The sequence below is a fragment of the Muntiacus reevesi genome, chromosome 12 (assembly GCF_963930625.1).
Source record: "Muntiacus reevesi chromosome 12, mMunRee1.1, whole genome shotgun sequence".
NCBI classification, from domain to species: Eukaryota; Metazoa; Chordata; class Mammalia; order Artiodactyla; family Cervidae; genus Muntiacus; species Muntiacus reevesi.
The window spans coordinates 56605584-56626340 of record NC_089260.1 but is presented as its reverse complement, the minus strand read 5'-3'; the positions used below and the strand labels follow the sequence as shown (position 1 = coordinate 56626340).

At 44.0% G+C, this 20757-nt stretch overlaps 1 protein-coding gene across 3 annotated transcripts in view; it reads right to left on the bottom strand.

Annotated features, from left to right (window-relative positions):
* ATP6V1H (ATPase H+ transporting V1 subunit H) overlaps window positions 1-19158 on the bottom strand; it is a 44780-nt gene extending 25622 nt beyond the window's left edge. Inside the window, exons 1-8 of one of the 3 annotated variants that reach the window (XM_065902996.1) lie at window positions 18983-19158; window positions 17319-17462; window positions 15954-16056; window positions 14922-15011; window positions 12946-13059; window positions 11827-11931; window positions 9016-9069; window positions 572-669 (exon numbers count right to left, since the gene is read on the bottom strand). In XM_065902996.1, the coding sequence (XP_065759068.1) occupies window positions 572-669; window positions 9016-9069; window positions 11827-11931; window positions 12946-13059; window positions 14922-15011; window positions 15954-16056; window positions 17319-17431 (677 nt within the window). In that variant the 5' untranslated portion in view covers window positions 17432-17462; window positions 18983-19158. Of the gene's footprint in view, window positions 1-571; window positions 670-9015; window positions 9070-11826; window positions 11932-12945; window positions 13060-14921; window positions 15012-15953; window positions 16057-17318; window positions 17466-18980 lie in introns of all 3 variants that reach the window. The other 2 variants (XM_065902995.1, XM_065902997.1) reach the window with 2 other exon arrangements.
* Window positions 19159-20757: the final 1599 nt, after the last annotated feature.

Sequence of the window (20757 nt, the reverse complement as noted above, 5' to 3'; positions counted from 1 at the left end):
GCTGGCCTCTGGGAACATGACTGGCGATCAGCCCCCTACACAGAAATAGAACTTTGCCTAGAAGATGCTGTTGTTGTTTAGTTGCTAAGTTGTGTGTCTTTTGTGACCCCATGGTCACTAGGCTCCTCTGTCTGTGGGACTTTCCAGGCAAGAATACTGAAGTGGGTTGCCATTTCCTCCTCCAGGGGATCTCCCCAACCCAGGGATTGAACCTGTGTCTCCTGCATTGGCAGGAGGACTCTTTACCGCTGAGCCACCAGGACTAAACTGTGTACACAAACAAGATGTCTATGTCTATGTCTATGCTGAAGGCCTGCTTTCCCTCTGGAGTCTGGAATATTGCTTCGTGCAAGGTGGAGAGTACCATCCTGACATACATAAATACTAACAGTGAAAACTGGGGGCCCTGAGTCTCCAGCATGTTTCCTGGGGAAAAACATCACACAAGACATTTGACAAAAAATCCTTTTAAAAAACACCTTCATTTCAGTGATTAAACATATTAATTTCTTTGACAATGTCAAGGAGAGATGCTCTTAAACGTTATCCCACATGACAAGTGAGGGCTCACCAGTTCACCCCATCTGCCTCCACCCAGGCGAAGCGGTACTCATTGACTCGGAGCATCAGCTGCAGACACCCGGCCACACACTGCACATACTGGGAACTCTGCGTGGGAGAAAGCACCTCAGGTCACCAGGTTGCAAAGATGCCAGAGTCTGGAGTTTGTCTGCTAGAGCTTCTGATGGTAATATCATAATGCCCAAAGGTCTCTATTATTTTCTCAAAAGTCAGTTCTCCTTTTCACTTTCCTCTCTGACTCTCAGAAATGAAGCTTTCTTCTTCTGTGAAATTAAGCCTACATGGTTCAAGCCTACATCCAGTCAGGGAAATCAAGGAACACAGTAATTATGTCTTTGATATGGTTTGATAAAATGGCTTATTATCCTGCAGTGTTTCACTTAGCCCTGAAGAGAGGCACGATACAGACAATACTGCTCTTCATAATTATATAAATATCAAAATCAACAATAGAATGAAAAAGACAGCAGTGTATTCTCTGAGATGGGCCCATATCTGAATGATATGAAGCTGGTTGCCGAACCTTTTTAATGCTCAATTTCTCCATCCTTAGTAAGGATGATACCACTAAGCACTCTGAAAAAGTACTCTTAGGATTAAGTAAAGTAGTTCATACAGCACAGAGTTAAAACATTTCACAGAAACTCAATAAAAAAGAACTTAAAAAAAACTATACAGCATATGCAAACCTAATTAAACACGTGAAAAAGATTATGACTTTTAAAAACTATCAGTTCAGCGGCACTTTCTTAGAGAAACTGAGGTTAAATCTGAAGCTTGAAATAAATATGAGTAAATAATCCCCAAGAAGTTACAGGAACCTCCATATTAGAAAAGCGGGTGGTGACATCTGGCCTGGGCTTCTCCCTAAATATTACCATGAGGCTTACATCTGTAAGAAATGAAGGAACAAGGGGAAATTTCAGACTCTGGCCTCAAAGAGCATGCTGACAAAAAGAAAAAAGGAAGGAGAGGACAGTGGACGTCACATAAATACTCAAAACCTAACACACATGATGCTACTGAAGCTCAATGTTTCAATTTAAACTAAGTTTGTTAAAAACTAACACTTTAAAGAAATTCCAGGCACTCAAACACAGAAACACAATGATATGACTGTATTTGGTAGAATAATCAAAAGTCATCATGGAAAGGTTATCTTAGGTTTTACCTAGAAAGTAGTGAACACAGTTACCGAAAGTACAATATATCCAGTATTACTAACATAATTTGCCTAAAAACTCAAAAATGTTAGCAAAAACTAATGACCCCCCAAAAAGGTGAATTTTCAGTTCTAAAACAACCTTCCATAATGGGAGAAAATATATATGTATTTTTCCAATTAGGTCAGCAGGTAAGTAGCCCTTTGTGAAAGGAGAAGTCCCTCTTTCTTGTTTAGAGACAGAGTCTGGGCAGGCTTTCTCCAATAATGAACAAAAAGGCAGCCTAGGGCACACTCTTCTCTTCCACTTATCAACGATCTCAACACAAAAATTTCTTGGTTTGCTCTCTTTTTCCGAGTCCATTTACCATTCTATACTGCAATACGTGACACCTTTTAAAAATGGCTTCTTCGTTGCTAGTTACAGCTTCAGCATTCACATATAAACGAGCAGATAAAAGATGTTGCTTGTAAAACCACACTCTCCCCTGTGATGCACCGCCAGGCAGTCCAACACCAGCACAGAAATTATTTTCAGTGAAGGCAATGCTGACAGACAACTGAATGACTGCCTTCAATTGAACAAAGGAAACTATATCACTTCCTTAGCTTTCTCTCACATCATCCTATTAGTCTCACGTATAAAATTATTCAATGATTTATTTTTAAAGAGAGTAATCAGCCTTCTATCAACCCAGTGAGTCACCGCCTCTGCTCCCACACAGGCATAATGCAGGCCCTGCTGGAGACGGTGCACCATCATGTGGCGCCCAGGCAGCTCTGCCCGTTCTCTGCCCTCTCCGATCCACACCCATGCTGTCACCACTACCGTCACCTCTACCCTCCTGCCCTGCTTTCCTCCCTCGTTTCAGCAGCCAGAGAAGAAAGAGACCATCAGCCAGAGAGCCGCTCAGCTGCCAACACCACACCCCTACATGGAACTAAACCTACAGCCATTTCCACCTCCCTCTCTTCCAGCAGAGGTGGGCAGTGCTTCCTGTCCAGACCCCCAGCCCCACATGGCCTGCAGCCCACTCCTCCCTCACAGCGCAATCTGGAGCTCCAGGGTCTGTTGGTTTCCTCTATTCACCACCTAAACATACTCTTATCTTTCTCATCTTCATGTTATCCCTAAATGTGGTACCAACCTCTGCATCTCTCTTCCTCCTAATACATGAAGGTTTCTGTAAAGATTCATCCAGGTTCTTACCTCTCTTCCATCTTACTACCCCACTAACATGGCAACTGCCAGGGTCAGCAGTGACCTTCAAGTGCCAGGTCCAACAGTTACTTTCCCCGCTGAGGACCAGACCTCCACCACCAGTTACCTCCCAGAACTCCGGCCCCTCCTCTCTCCAGATGAACTGACTCACAGGCTCAAACATCGACTCCTCCACCAGGAAAGAAAGGCAGTAACAGAGTATCACAGTTAAGAACAAAGGCTCTGAGACCAGCCTGCCATACTCGGCCACCTCCAAGCCTCAGGTCCCTGAGTGAGCTTCCCGCCAATAAAGTGGGGGAATAAGACAGCACATCCCACGGGGTGTGGGATTATTTCGTTAGCTAACATGTGACAGGCTAGGCGGAGATCTAGCTACAATGTGCACAAGCCTCCCTGGTAGAGAAAAAGCAACTTGACTTCTCAACACATTTAAGAGAAGATCATCAAATACACTCTCCAATATGGCTGACAATGGGAATTCTCCTACATTATGGTGGATTAGGCACCTAAGGAAAACAGCAACTGGCAGAATTCAAGAGGGGCCCCCAGATCCATATTCTGGAGAATTAAAAATAATTCAAGCAGCGATAAATGATAAAGCAGGAAGGCAACAAAAGATACACATAGGAATTGCAGAGACATTATGCCAAAGTTACACTAGAGCTGCAACAGTGTTTATAGACCACTTTTCAACACCCATCTCCATAATGCAGGGATTCAAGTACAAACTAAAAGAGAAAGTGTAAAGATAATATTCCTCTAAATTTTGCAATCATGGGCACTTAAAAAAAAGAAAAAGACTGCAGTGCAGAGAAGAACAGCTGTCTAGAGATACTGGAAACACACATGTGTCTGAGGGTGTCAGTGAAGCACAGAGCTGAACCCATCACGCACACAACCAACCAAAACAAAGCCCAGAAGCCAGCTGTAAGTGAAATCCCCCAGGACTGGGGATTAACCCACCCCAATGCACTCAATGTTTCATGACTATGAAACAAATCTTTACTCATAGAGCTAGAAAGTCAGTGTGCACACCTCACACACACACAAGTGTGCACGTGTAGTTTTTGCTTCTATCATGACACCCACTTTAGAGAATAATGCAGGACAATGCCAGTGTCAGGAGGAAACGGGAACTGTCTCCCTTTGCTGACGGATGTGCAAACGGGTTTAGAAAAGTGACTGGACTGCTAGATCTAAATTCACATGTGCCCGGTGCCCTGGCAACTCCATTCCAGAAATCAAGCGCTCCAGGCATGGGTGGTTACATCTACCGGAAGCTACTTAAAATGACGTAACCCTGTATATGTGTAATTACATTTGACTTTCTCCGGTTCCTCTGTCTCATGTCAATTTAATTCTTTGACCAGCCAGAAGAACCCAGAAAGAGGACAGCGTAATTTTTTTCTCCCCAAAAAGTTATGACATGAAAAAAAAAGTGACCAAAGAAAGGAAAGGAGGTAAAGAGGGAGAGAGGTTTTAGCAATCAGAAGTTTTCCTAAATTATCTCTGGCATATCACTGAAACTCTTCAAAATTTTTGCCTCATCAACACAAGAAAACAATACCAGCCCACCAAATCAAAAAACAACAAACCTCTGCTACTCAAATCTGAACTGACATCAGTTTCCATTAAACACAAAACATAATGTACATCATCATCATTATTACCTCATATTCAGGAACTAAAACACACACAGTGCAAGAATTCTCTTGATGTTGGCTTATTAAAAGAGACTCTCCAGTCAACGTTCATAGAACACCTATATTAAATTAATACCTAAATTAAAATAATTTCATCTTAGATTTCAGTCTTACCAAAAAAGTAATTTCACTATTAATTTACAAACTTATAAATCTCCTTCAAGTACTGCTTTCAATCTAATTTGCTTAGTCATGTAATTTAATTACATGACTACAGGGATCTTTTATTGTAGGGAAAAATTATTGTGGACTTCAGAAAATATGATTTACTTTGTAAATGATTGCTTTGTATGCAACTCCAAGAACATATTTGAAGCACAATATTAGGTTACTTTATTATGATAATATATAGCCATGGTAACAAATGTTATGTAAAGGAAAGTCTGGTACTGAAATACTTTACCATTTAATTTTCCTTTGCATTGCTAGAATATACACAATCCTTCCACACATCTGATCAGAAAAGCAAAACTAATAGCTTCTTATATGTTCTCCTTTTTGTAACATTCATTCTTTGCATATACTTTAATGATCCTCAATGTTTAAAACATACTAATTTTATGACAAGAAAATAAAAGGCAATTGAACAATGAAAATGATCCAGGAAGTGCTTGTGGTAAATAGCAATGCTCTGGAAACCTGCACAAAGACACATAATTGGTCATGAACTTCTTGAGGTCCTCGCAGACTTGACAAGTCACCAGCGAGAGGGGACTGGAGTTAATAACAAGCCTGCCCTATCCAGGTGTTTGACGCAGCTCACTCACATCTGCTACTGGGCAGCACTTCTGATAAACTCATCAACAGACAGTAAAGAAGCAAATCCTGAAAGTTCTCCACCTCCTCTGAAAGACTGAAAAGTCTTTAAAAAAAAACACAGCTGGGCTTCCTTGGTGGCCCAACGGTTAGGAATCCGCCTGCCAATGCAGGGGACCAGGGTTCAATCCCTGGTCTGGGAAGATCCCACAATCTGTGGAGCAACTAAACCTGTACAGCACCAACTACTGAAGCCTGTACCCTAAAGCCCGCGCTCTGCAACAAGAGGCACCACAATGAGAAGTCTGCACACACAACAAGAGAGCAACGAAGCCCCAGCACAGCCAAAAATGAAATAAATAAACTTATAAAAAAGAAAAAACACAGCCTTAAATTTAAAATAGAATCAAAGCTGTAAAACTAACTTCACGTTAACAAGGATATCGGAACTGCCAGAGAATACAGTTTAAGGAATTTGGCCAAAAGTCAAAAATGCTAAGGTCTTTTTTCTCCTTCCATTCTAAAATGCTGTTACTGAAAACATTACACTTTTAGGTGAGAGAAGCCTGTCACAGATAACCATGTATCACATGACTCATTCACATGAAGTGGCTGCAAGAGGCAAGCCCAGAGACAGAAAGCAGGTGAGTGCTTGCCAGAGGCAGGCAGGGAGTTAGGATGAGGGCAACTGTTGATAAGAACACGGTTTTTTCCTGGGGTGTTGAAAATGCTACAAAACTAGACTGTAGCAATGGTTGTACAACCCTGTAAATATATGAAAATCTGTTGAATTGCAAGTGGAAGGACTATATAGTATGAGAAACATACTTTGATAAAGTTGCAAACAAAGCAACCAAAAAGCCTGCATAAAATGGAAAGCTGATCTGCTCACTCACACTTGCCACATTTCTGGGCTCAAGACCCATGTGTGCGAGGGGCTCCCAGAGTAGACAATGAGAACAAGAAGAACAACACTTCCATCATCATGGCAAGTTCCACTGGACAGATCTGCTCCAGAATATTAAATAGCAAGACAGATAAGAGAACCTGGCAACTTCACTGTGTTACTTATTGCCGATGAAACTACGTCCAACCAGCAATAACCAGGGCTGAGCTGGGTCTACAGCAGAGATGGCCAGAGAAAAGGACATGGCCAGACATGGGAGCAGGCAGTCCCCTTGCTCCCCTGCACAGAGGTATGGAAGAACCTGGACAAAGGGAAAAGGATGCCCAGACTCTTCTAACTCCTCCAAAGGCCAGGAGATATCACAGGGTTCCTCTTTCTGTCAGGGCATCAACAGAGCAATCAATGCCAAGGCTATATGACTTCCTCGAAAAAATCGAAAACTAATAATCCACATGCAGGAGTCAGCAAAGAGCTGAACAACAGTAGAAGATCAGTCAGCCTAAGTATGAGAAATCTGAAGTCATTCATGATCTTCACATTGAGGTAAAAACAACACAACGCATTTTAAGAAAAGTTCATCTATGGAACATCATTTAAATAACAATGTCTACACAGGTCCACTCATAACTTAGGATGTCACTTCTGTGCCATTTTAGAAGCCAGGACTGTGGCATCACGCTTCTCACACTGCAGTGCAGAGCTGAGCCGTTTGTCTTATACAGACATCAAGTGGCAGCAGTAGGGAATGCAGTTTACCAAAACCCATTTGTACACTGCCTGAAACCCTAAACGGATTTTAAGATGCAACATGGCTATTTTTTAAAAGTCTGAGTAGGCGAGGCAACTTGGAGAATGTCTATAGCTCCAGGTTCAGTCCACAGGTCTTAGAACCCCTCTTGGGAAGGACTCTATCTCCCTGGCGGTTTTGCAACCATGACCAGATGATCGTGGGCAAGCAGATGACCTTAGGCGAGCCCGTGTGCCTTTTCAGCGGCCTCACTGCTCATCCCTGAAATGCAGCTAGCTTATGGTAAGACCCACGTCAAAGACGAGCTGTGAATACTCAAGGTGATGTAAATGCCAGGTGACTGAAACAGTGCCAGGCATATAGTAGGAGCACCATAAATACCAGTTACCAATTCCGATCCCCCTACTAAAATGAAACCGTCAAAGGAAGTGCTAACACCCCTCTCTCATCTGCTTTCCAGGCGGAGAGCCTTCTGAAGAAGTAGGACCCTTCAGGAGGAGACAAGGAGTGTGTTCAGGTGTGCAAGGCACTAAAGGGAAGAGACTAGACATCAAAGGCCATCTTCTCTCCACCCAGAATCACCCTCGATGCTACAAACTCTGCTGAGATGTATGTGTCAAGTCCACCAGACAACCCACTTTGACTGACCACCCACGTCATCAGGATCATGTGTTCCACATGACGGACAGAAGAGAGCAAGAAAGGGATGTCACGTGACCAGAGCTCACTCACTGCGGAAGCCTAAATAACTTCCAGACCCTTTAACAACCACTTCAGTTTATAGACACGTGTGAGTCAAAACACCTTTTAAAATTTTGACAAATAAATCTAACCAGATAATTTTTCAAACAATTTTTCAAAATTTCTAACTGATAGGAAAAAACTCAAGTCATATAAGACAAAGATTCCCAACTTAAACATCTGCTTGTGGTTGAGCATCTAGACTTGGAGCCTACCTCTACCTTCCCTACCCCGCCCCCAAACTGCTCACCTGGTTCTACACCTTGTTCTGATTCCACCTCAGAAGGCGCGTGCCAATTTCTGGCCTAACACACCCAAGTGTGCTAGGGTCAAGAGGTCAAGTCCCCCCACCCATGCCCCAAGAGAAGCACCCCTCTAGGCTCTGAAATGGATTCTGTTGCCCTCCCTAGAGTGCGAACACACACATGGGGTGTTTGCTGCAGGTTATGAACACGGATCCCACGTGGCTCCCCCTGAACTTGGCTGAGGTCTATCACAGGCAGGTGGGAATGTAGACACAACTCTTCTATATTTTTAACTCTTTTCCCACCTCTCTCTCAAGTGGCACTAATCATGCCAGCTCCTATTTGTCCACATTTATTGCCAATTCTTGAACTCTTCTGAATACAGTGAAATCAAACCATTCCCAACCAGGGGAGATTACTCTAACCAGGAAAGGAATTTGGTGAGATATGATTAGTTTTAACATTTAACCTTTGGGCTCTACAGAAGTGTGGGGCATGTCTGGCCTGAAAAGGGGGGATCTGTCCCCACCACAGCCCTCCAGAAAGCTCTGAGCAACAAGGGCAAGTAGTGGGTCTTTGGGCCAGCAGGGAACTGAACTGTTTCCAGCTGCCTGGCAGAGGGCTCATGGATCTGTCGGACATCAGGGCTGATGGTGAAGCAAGACAGCAGCTCTGGTGAACTCACTCGAGTCACTCTGACTCTTAGGCCTGAGATACAGCCGCCTGAAGAGGAACGCAACAGGAAGAGGGCATCCCACGTCCAGCGAGAGCAGAAAGTGACCCCACAGCCTAGGAAGCCTCACGCACAGCGTTCAGGACGCCACTAACCCAAATGGAGGTTGCACCAAATCCGTGGATTTACATCCAGGGGATGCTAACTGTCTACAACTCAAAGTAACTTATGCTCGGGGCGGGAGGAGGCCAACGAACGAAGAGGGAGTGTACTTACATCGCTTGAAGAGACTGTTCCTGTTTCAGCAGCGACACTGCTACCACGCAGTTTCTATTATGAAATAAATAACTCATTACTTAGTTTTGTTTTTAATCTTATCCTACTTTATTAGCTTACTAGTTTTATCATTATTTTTCTAGCCCTATTTAATGGAGTATCATCAACAAATAAAAAGCATGGGGATGACATAAAATATTCTAAACATCATTACATTCTTCCAGATAATACCTTAATCAGTAACTTATCTTAAATTATCTTAAAATAATAAACTCAATACTAAGTTCCAGCTAAATTGTTTAAGTGAAGCTGGTACAAAATTTCCAAGTCTCAAGATTTACTGTCTGAATTGTTTTTCCAATAAGACAATGTCTTAAGCGCAACTATCTACACTGTGTTCTGCTTCAAAGCTTTCAAAACGGGTGTCTGATGATGGAAAGATACTATATGGGACTCAAAGATGAGACTATTCACAGCAAGGCTAACACACTATAATGACAATCAGAGCCTCACATGTTATACAGTAATGGGCAAAGGAAATTTAAAGTAGAAAGTCAGAAACTGGGTATGCAAGAGAAAACTGATAATGAATTTCTTCAAGAAAATTCTTCTTTTGTTTTATTCAACAACTATTATTGACTAAGTGCCAGGCATGAGCCCCTATAACACAAGTATAGCACTCAAGCAATCAGAAAAAAGGCTCCTAAATGTCACTGTGAAGTTGAAAAACAAAATATTCAAATTTGCACCTAATTCAGACTTTTGAAAGTTTATTTTTATTAGAATCATGAAAGTGTGGTCCTTTTTTATGAGAGAAAAAATGCTTATGACAGAGAGAAAGAGACCTTGCAGAGACAATGTTATCACATGGCCTTTAAGCAAAGAAGAAAAAAAATCCCCAACAAGCCAACACCTCATTCCTCAGACAAGAGGCCTATAATTGACTCCTGACCAGAGGCTGGGGAGGAGTGTCTGCCCACAGCAGCCGGGCCCTGCGGAAGCAGTGACGAGACTCAGAGCAGACGGGCCGAAGACTCTCCCTGGAGCACGATGTGCAAAGCAGAGAAGCCAGAACTGAACAAGGCCAGAGACTCGGCGATTAAAAAAAAGAGAGCCAGCACGCTGGAAAGACACAGAAAGGTCTCTAAGAGCAATCACCTCGCACCAAGAAGCTCGGGTCTGATGAAAATTGTTCCAAACACTGAAACACCTGCTTCTACTAGGGACTGGAAGAATATCCCCCAACCGCTGGCCATGGTTACAACCGCAGCTAATGGTGCTAACAGGGACAGACAGTCTGTGAGGCACAACACAATCGTTACTCCCACGAGGAGATGTCTAAGCTGAAACAACCCAGCGTGCTGAAGGCACACAGCAGCATGCAGTCTCTGCTATTCACTCTGGTTTTAGGAGTCCAGCTACCAAAGAGCCTCACAGCTGACCCCAAAGCAAGATGATGTCTGCTCAAAGGGAGAACTAACCTCAAAATAGAGGGGGGGAAATGGGGATGGGAGGTTAACTACGTAACTAAACATTCTGATCCCAAATGGTACACACTCAAGAATTTTAAACCTTGTCTTCACATAGCTATTTTTCACTTTCTAAATATTTTCTTTTTGAAATCCCTCACCAATTCTATAAAATCTGCAAACTTGTGGCTCATGTAAAGATACTTTTAAAAATTAAGCCCAAAACCTGTTAAAATGTATGCTGTTGACAGAGAAAATAACTGATTTTGTTCAAGACACTTCAGAATCTCCCTGTCCAAACAGAAAAGACTATGAGGCTCCACCACCCCCCACCCAAACGAAGGCAAGGGAGGATAAGACAAAAAATAAATCCAAGCAAAATGTCATGGTGTCTCTCTTATGCTTCAAATTAAAATCTATTAAGATCATAAAGCCACCTAAAGTCTAAATGACACCTTTCCAAACCTTTATTTCAAGCAGATCTTTATTTGTGATCTAACACTGTCACCACCACACCTACCAGCAACGCTTCTCCTGGTCTCACCCTTGCTGTCACCCACCCCGCCACACACACCACCCCCTCTCCTACCTGTCCTTCCACAGATCTCCTCCCCACCCAGTTTGGCTCACTCCTCCCTTGAGGCTACTCCCTCCATGCCCCCTTACCACCTCACTCTTGCTCACTGGACCCCCAGAAGGAAAGAACCCTCAGCTCAGCCACTGGAAGTGTCCGGTCACCTGTCCTGCTCCAGGGAACCACAAAGACAAAAGGGACAACTTGTCATCTGCCAGCTGTCACACCCGCGAGCTGTCTTCCTCCACGGGGCAGCGAGGTTCAAGAGGCCTGACAGCAGCGAGACAACCTGCAAGCAGGCCACCTGTTTCCCTGTGACTGTAAACTCAATCCCAGGAGGACACGGGAGGATCCAGAGGCAGCTGCTGTGTGAGACAGCATCTCCAGCTAGACACAGCAGCCCAGGCCACCCAGAGTGTGTCTTCTGAAGCTGTGTGAGTCCTCCCAATCCTCCAATCCACGTGACCTCGGCAGCCACCTTCTGGGAAGGACAATCCTCCCCACTTGCAGAAATGCATGATGGGAAAATCCCGAGTGCAGAAGAGACAGGAAGGTCTGCATTGAAGCCAGTCAAAGATAGAAAAGGTGAAGCCCCTATAAGACCTGTGAGCAGCATGGCTGAGTCAGAGTTCAGGATGGCTCTAGTTTAACAATTTCTGCAACTTCACTTTTTTTTTTTTTTTCTGCAACTTCACATAAATATCTTAAGTAGCTTTAGAGAACCAGATGTTATATTCTTTTAAGAATACTAAGAGGAGAGTCTCTTACCTGTGAACTCAGTTGAGTCTTTATCCAGTTGAAATAGTAATTCAAGTCGCTGCCTTCCATCAGTTCTTTTCCCCAAGCTGCTAACTTGGCAATAATTCTTGCTGCCTGAAAAACAAGAAAAGCATTTGACCATTATTCTGATTCTAAAAATCACAACATCAACCCTAAAAATCAGGACTTGTAACCATTTTGCGGCATGACTTCTTCTAGAACTCAACTTGTCCCAAGATAACAGATTATATTTCATTTTTAAAAATATTTTAATACAGTCAAATGTAGTTTTAAATATTTCCATCAAAGTGAACCAAAATCAATAGTATGTTAAGAATTTCACAACATTGCCTACATTATTCTGAGTTTCAAAAGTAAGACTGGGGTTCATTCAAGACCAGCAAAGATCAAAAGAACACAGAAGTCCTTAGAGACTCTCACCAAACCACTTGCCAGAGTCCTGAGCCATCTCCACAACACATTGCCAGCACCACCTCACTCATTCAAGCCCCTGCGAGTCTCATACTTAAATATCTGTATCTTGATACAAAATATATTCTGGGTATGAAATAGTCATTTCTTGCAATAGAAACAAATACTCTTTTCTCCTCATTGAAAAATTTCTCAATTTTATTCAAACTATAAAGTGAATCAAAAATTTTTTTATTAAATAAGCAGCATATGTTTATCAAATCATCATGATGTATACTTCAAGTATCTTACAGTTTTTGCCAGTTACACATCAATAAACTTGGAAATTGACAGATATAGACAGGGGGGAAAGGCAATATAAAATACTACTTCACACAAACTCAATTTAGTAAATATTCTTTCAGTACTTTTTATAAGCAAGTCATTGTTTCAAAATTCCAGGCTTTTATGTCAATGAATTCATGGAACACTCTGCAAAATTACTGAACTGTATCAGGGCAACCCCACCTCCTCTGAGCTCCCAGCCCTGTTCCCACCCCCCCACCCCTGCCCCCAACACCCCTGTCACTAACCACCAATAAGGAAATGGAGCTCTGCTCAGCATCAGAGCAGCTACTCCTCCTGGCAAGTGGGAGGTCACCTAGTCATAACTGATGTTCTTCCTGAAATCAGAAACGTGATCAATTCAAAACTCACCATATGAACAGTAAAGAGATCCTGGCGATTCAGCATCGGTAGGAAGTAGGACCAGGCGGTGTTCTTGCTACGTTTAGCATAGTCAAAGAAAATGCTAACACGCTGGTGATTTTCCTTAGAAACAAAGAATAATCACTGATCAGAATGCATCTGGTTAAAGAACATGACGATTATGCACTGCCTTCTCACCCTTTCATTCTCCATCCCCTCAATCAGTGTGTTTTTTTCCAGTCTGTATGAGATCTGTCCCCCCATTATTATTACAGTGGAGGAGAGGGTGGTGCTGGGGGCAGGGGTAGATGTCTTTAAATAAAAATCACCTCCAATGTATTATGATTAATTTAAATCTGGTGAGCCATGCTAACAGAGGCCTGCAGGTGGAGCAGCCCTAGCTCCACTTCTCAGTCTGTCCCCCTCCTGACCTGCCCCGCCCCTCCCAGTGCTGTCTGGACACCTCCACCCTCCATCCACGCAAACAAAGTCGGGAGGAGGCAGAAAGATGCCAATTTAGCTCTAGATGGACGGATTCGCAGGAAGCACCTCAAGCTACTTCTAGGCAGACAGGGGAAACAGGGAATTAAAGAAATCTCGAATGTTCATGGTTACTCCTAGTATGTTGTGATAGAAAAATCAGGGCAGATGAAGATGGCAAAAACCAACATATACCAGCAGACAGATCTGAGGAACAATTAATTCTTAGCTTCTTAGTTCAAATAATACAAGCTCTACCTCTCACTGAAATGTTCTCTGTGTGTGGATGGCTGAAATCCACTATCTGACTCACTAAGTGAATACAGTGGTTAAGTAGCAGTATTTGCCAATGACACAAAAAACCACATAAACAGTCATTTTCATTCTCAGATCAATATTTAAATATTTTTAAATGCAATGGTTTTGAGACTTCCCTGGCGGTTCAGTAGTTAAGATTCTGTGCTGCCAATGCAGGGGACTCAGGTCAGAATCCCCTTTGGGGAACTAGGAACCCATATGCTTGCTTTAAGACGGGGCCAAAATAAATATATACAATATATTTTTTAATATGCATTCACTTGGTCACACCAGGTCTTAGTTGCAGCATTTGGGATCTTAGTTCCCTGACAAGGGATGGAATCCATGCACCCTACATTGGGAGACATTGGACACCAGGGAAATCCCCAAGGATTTTCATTTTGGTTTATACTAGCAGTTACATATTTGAAGAGTAGAAAACTATCTCCTTCAATAACACATTATCAGAGTCTAGAGTAATAACTGAAATAGTCATGGTAATGACTTCATCAAAGAACTCTAAGTTCAAGTAGTTCATCATTAACTTCGATAGGCTGTGGATTTTGCAGCCAGTTGGCCTGTTTCATAAAGGACTACTCTGGATTCCAACAACCTAAACCGAGATTACACTCGGATGTAAAAATACAAAACTGTGAATAAGGGAGTCTCTGTGTTGAGGGACAACAGAGCAGTAAATAGAAACTGTAAGCCAGTGGAAAGGTCCCAAATGATGAGCAAAATGTTCTCCAAACACACCGTGCTTCTGAGGACGAACACCTTGCCTACAGTCAGTACTGAGCTCCCAATACTCGGCCCTGGCCCAGGACACAGGGATGCTGAAATCTGTTGAAAGACTGAAGGAGAGGGAGCTGTGTCATCTGTGAGTATGCAGAGCATCCAGAAAGCCTGTGGGGGTGCTTTCTGTGGGGGTGTGGGGGGGTGCACTGCTGTGTTCAGCACAGAACTCAGAGGAAACGTGGAAAAAAGACACACCAGTCCCCCAACATCCTGAAAATCACAACAACAGCCAGTGTGGGGACAGCCCCGTCTTCACCACGATCAGCAAATGACAACTCCCACGGTGAAGAAAAATACACCATCACACCCTGAAAGTGAACAAGTGCTTAAGTGAAACCTTTCAGAAATGCTGCTCCCGGGAGAATACAATAAGGTGAGGACTGAACATGTCTGCTGAGGAAGACACCCACCTGCAGCGTATCATCCACCAGGGTGAGTATGTACTGAACTGTCTGCTCTTTGGAAATATGAGTCATCAGATTTATAAATGTCTTAGCACACTAAAAAAAAAGGAAATGAACATTAATCACTTTTTTCAACTGCAAACACAATGCTCTAATGGAATTTCAGTAAGATATTATTCTCTTGCCTAAATGAGGATGCAAATATAGAAGATGCATCCTTTCACATATATGTGATGAAGTACAGGAGGGCCATACTCACATCAGATTTTTTATAATTTCTAGTCACATCAAAATGTTTACTATTTTAAAATAGATAGACCTAGCCATCATCAACTCTTGATACCATAAAGGAGTTACATGGACAATCTAATATTCAATTTTTGTTTTGGTGTTTGGGTCTTTTTGGTCTTTTGCGAGGGCTTTTGCACTTATATGGAAGCAGAATACCAGGGCAGCAAAAGTACAGGAATTCAGTTCAGGCGCTGCAATAAGAAAGCTCCATCCTACAATTTAATAACTGAGTCATGACAGCTCTAGAATTCAACAAGACTGGCACCCACAACATGCCTCCTCCCACACTTCCCAGGATTGTACATTCAGGTTAGCCTGTACCAGCTCCTTCAGCCCATCAGGACCCCATATCAGAAAATCTCATGGGTGGCAGAGTTAGATGTTGTTCTAGTGAAAATACAAAGTAGACAAAGAATTTTCTTTAAAAAAAAAAAAAGTTAAGCAACTTTGAAAATACTGTATACTTTGAAACAGTAATTTTCATGCCAGGAATCTATGCTATTTCGAAAAAAAAAGTGTTTCAGAAAATGCAGAAAAGGATGGAGGAACATCTACAAACTCAGTATGACATTTTTTCCAACATTAACAAAGAAAACTAGAAATCACTCAAATGTCTTCCAATAAAAGAGAATTTTTAGTAAAACTATGACAGCTGCTTAAGAGGAATGTCAAAGAATCACTGAGAAAACCTCTAGAATGTCTAACAACCCAGGGCAAGGCTCATGGTCTTCTATCTGTACCGATCACCTGACTGCCTTCAGTCTGAAGCATCTCCTGCTTCTCCTCAGGACTTCTTTTCATCTCAAATCTTTGGATGAACTCGCAGTCTTCAGAAGAAATCATCTGCCCCCTAGAAAGAGAGAATGAGGTTTCTGTTCATTAAGGGCTGAAGGCTCCCTATGAGCTAATGATACAGAATGCCTGCCTCTCTCCTCTCTCTTCGAGCGCTGACCCCACACCTGGCACCCACAGACCTGTCTTCAGAGCTCAGCTGTACCACCTCCTTCCTGCTCACGGGCCTCCCAGGACTTGAGCTCACCGACCCACAAAATGGGAACAAGAACCACATTGTCTTCAAGGGATTGGACTGAAGATGAAACAATTTACTTTCATGAGGTGGTCAGCACAGGCCTGGTCCACCGAAACTCGATAAAATACCACCTCTGGGCACTAGCCAGGTTTCTGCCTGTCCCCACCCAAGCCAACCCAACAGGTCGGTGGCTCCAGCCCCTTCCATGACAGCCAGCCCAGTTGAGCCATCCTGACAATTCTTCCTCCTGATCTCACTCTGCTCCCCCTTTCCCTGTCTCTCCGACGGCTCAGTCCCAAGGCCACGGCCCAACAGGTTTCTGGCTTCCAATCCCACCCTCCTCCATGCCCCTCCGGGGTGGCTCAGCCCCAGAGTCACAGCCCAGTGGGCTTCCTAGTTCCAATTCCATCCCCCCAACGCCCCCCTGACCCTGCAGTCCTGTCAAGCACACGTCTGACTGCTTTACTCCTTTCACCTGATCAGACTATGAATCTAAAAGGCAGTTCTACCTAGCACCTAGGCAAAGGCTTTCAACAAAAGTCCTTTTTGAGTCAGTTGACAAATTAAAACCTTTATCAGGGGCTTCCCTGGTGATCCAGTGGTAAAGAATCCACCTGCCAATGCAGGAGACACCAGTTCAATCCCTGGTCCAGGAAGATCCCACGTAACGCGAGGCCGCTAAATCCGTGCACCACAACTACTGAGCTCTCACACTCTACAGCCCACGTTCCGTAACAAGAAAAGCCACTGCAATGAGAAGCCTGTGCGCTGCAACCAGAGAGCAGTCCCTGCTTGCTGCAACAGGACAAAGCCCAGGCAAAGTGATGAAGACCTAGCACAGCCAAAAATAAATATATATATATATTTTTTTTAATTTTTTAAGCACTGTGAGCAGCACAGCCTGCCCACTGGAGCCCCAAGCTGTTTCCATCACACTAAGCAGGTGACAGCTAACAGTTCTAAGGAGGAAGTGTTTTCTTCCACATTTGTTAGGCTTTTTCCAGTGTTCCTCTCACAGAAGCATGATCATGAAGAAGGCCAAAGCACATGACAGCCCTGATTCACAGCACACCAGCACTTACTGCAGGTAGGACTGCCAGTTCACTTTGTTCGCACGGACTTCCGCAGCCTTGGCGGCAATGATGTTGGTGGGAACAGCAGCATCCACAGCGCCCCGGATATCCATCTTGGTCATCTAAACTTATGATCTTGAATGTTCTTCTACCGATCTTCAATTTGCATGCAAGGCAAAACCAGAATACAAGGTGTGATTGTTTTTTAACAACTGCTACTATTATCATCAATAGCATCATTATCGCCATAATCTCTAGGAGCATTCATCTCCAACATTAAAAAGCCTAAACATTAACATCATTATATTTCAAATCTTGTCCAGTTATGCACTAACTCCATAAGAGTGTCCTCTATAGGTTTTCACTTTTTCAGGAAATGATTTCCAATTGTTGGCACTAATATCACAGTAAGATTTTAAAAGTAATCATAAGATATTGGGCTTCCCTTGTGGCTCAGATAGTAAAGAATCTGCCTGCAATGCGCAAGACCCCGGTTTGATCCCTGGGTTGGGAAGATGCCCTGGAGAAGGGAAAGGCTACCCACTCCAGTATTCTAGCCTATACAGTCCATAGGGTCTGTCCATGGGGTCACAAAGAGTTGGATAGGACTGAGCGACTTTCACTTTCATAAGATACTGAATTCAGAAATCATACTTACTAGAATAGGCATACAAGATAAAAAGGATTTTAAATACATACGGTTGAGATCGACTTAAAAATAAGAACTTGCATAACATAGACAGAACCAACTATTTTCTTCACATTTACTAAGCACAATTTTAAAGTGACATATGAAAAACCTACATGTCTTTTTATAACGTTATTCAAATTAAAACATTCAAAGTGGGACTGTAAGATCTTAGAAGGCAGAGCTTTCTTTTTTCAATCAAAATTAATAGCAGTTTGAAAATCAATATTGAGAGAATTTTTTGAAACAGATTACATTTTAGGCTCAGTCAACAATGGGAGACTGATCAGATGATATGAACGCACAATAATGAGCTTTTAAGTAATTCTCACTCCTAAATTCAAAGATAAAACCTTAAGCCTCATTGTATCACGATACAAAATATAAGATTCAGTTTACAAAATAAAAGCTCACAGTTAGTTATGACCAAAAACAAGCTAAAACCACAACCCAAATTCTTCTCCAGGGTCCCAATGACTTTAAGTCAATCTGGAAGGAATCTCTACATCTGAGGATTTGCTGTCTAAACAAACAGAGGCACTGCGGACGGGCAGGGCCCAGGTACAAACAGGCTCCGCCCGGGCCAAGCTGGGATCGCGGAATCCAGCAGGCCCAGCCTCGGCGAGCCCTCCCGCGGCGGCCGACGGGGCTTGCGGGGGGGCAGTCACCTAGGCCCTGGACAACCCGAACCCCGCGCCGGCCACGGCCGCGGCCCCGACCCGGGGAAAGCACCTCTCGCCGGTCCACGCTCTCCCTTGCCCTTCCCTGCGGGGGAGACTCTGCGGTTCCCCAAACGCCGCTGAGGCCTGGAAGGAAAGACACCTGGGAACCCGGGGCCGGAGAAGGGCCCAGGGGCGCCTGGGCGGAGAAGAGACCCAGCGCGCCAGGGACGCGGGGAAACCGCAGGCTCGCCGGTCCGGGGCCGCAGCCGGAACGACCCGAGAGCAGCCTCACCCCGCGAACCACGGGACCCCCCGACGCACCCAAAGGAGGCGGGAGGACGCGGCGGTCCGGGCGCGAGTCACAGGCGAGTCGGGGGCCCTCCCGGTCCGGAGGCCTGGGAGGTGGCGGCGGCGGGGGCGATCCCGCACGGTGGAGACGTTGAGGGCGGCACAAGCTGGAAGAAGCCGGAGCGGCCGCGGCCGAATGACAGCAGCGCGGGTCACGTGAACCGGAGCACGTGACCGCCCGGAAGGCGGATGCCGGGAGAGCCCAAAACGGCTCACGGAGCGCCCTTCGCCTACGAGGGTTTCTCTGAGGGTCGGGCATGCAGGGACTCTCCCCACCCCGACACCCGGCGCTTCCCTGGACCGGGCCGGGGAGCGCCAGAGGCGGAGAACCGGGCCAAAGCTCACTGATCATTTATCGCAACCGTCATTCCGAAAAGGTTAATTTAGAGCTTTGAAATCGGTTAACTTTCACGTGGATTTGACAATTCAGCGAATCGGGCTTTTATAAAACGCGACTCAGTTATGAAGCTGATGCTGAGACATAGATCACAAATGTCAGGTTTTTACTGTATTCTCAGAGTTGGCAACCATCACTGCAGTCAGTGTTGTAACATTCTCATCGCCCCAAAGAGAAACCTCTTACTCTTTCGCCATCATTCTCCATCTCTCCCCAAACCCTCTTGCCCTAGGCAGCCTCTCCTCTACTTTATGTATCTAAGGAGTGGCCGATTCTGGACCTCTTAGGAGTGGCATTATACAACACGTGATCTTTTGTGATTCGCTTCTCTCACTTCATATATGTTCAAGACTCGCATATGTATTGTGTCAATACATATTAGTACTTCATTCCTTTTTACAGCTGAATAATATTCCATTGTGCGGGTATACCTTTGTCTATCTTTCACTAGTTGATGGGCATGTGGGTTGATTTACAATACTGCACCCTTGCATGCCAGTGTTTGGTAAACATATTTCACTTCTCTGGCTTCAGTGGATATCTACAAGGGAACTGCTACATTGAATGGTAACCCTGTTTTTGAAAGTGAAGGTATCACTTTACATTCCCCCCAGCAGTGTGTGAGGGTGCCAGTGTTTGACATCCTCACTAAAGCTTGTCATTGTCGGTTTTTTTGATTAAAGCCTACCTACTGGTATCTCCTGATGCTGAAGCTGAAACTCCAATACTCTGGCCACCTCATGCGAAGAGTTGACTCATTGGAAAAGACCCTGATGCTGGGAGAGACTGGGGTCAGGAGGAGAAGGGGACGACAGAGGATGAGATGGCTGGATGGCATCACTGACTTGATGGACTTGAGTCTGAGTAAACTCCGGTAGTTGATGATGGACAGGGAGGCCTGGCGAGCTGTGATTCATGGGGTCGCAAAGAGTCGGACACGACTGAGTGACTGAACTGAACTGAACTGAATTGGTATCTCCTTAGTGATTTTGACTTGCATGTCCCCAGTTGCTAAAGATGTTGAGCATCTTTTCATATGCTTTTTGGCCATTTGCGTGTCTTCTTTTGAGAAACGTCTTTTTAACATAATTCACCCATTTCTAGTTGTTTTTTAAGAGCTCTTTATATATTCTGGATATAAGCCCCTTACTATGTATGTATGATTTGCCATATTTTACCCTATTTTGTGGGTGTCTTTTCACTCTTTTGATGATGTCCTTTGGAAAACAAAAGGTTTTCATTTTAATGAAATCCAGTTTGCCTGTTTTGTCTTTTGTCGGTTGCACTTTTGGTATCGTATCTAAGAAGGCTTTGCCTAATCTAAGATCACAAATAAATTTTCTCCTAAGTTTT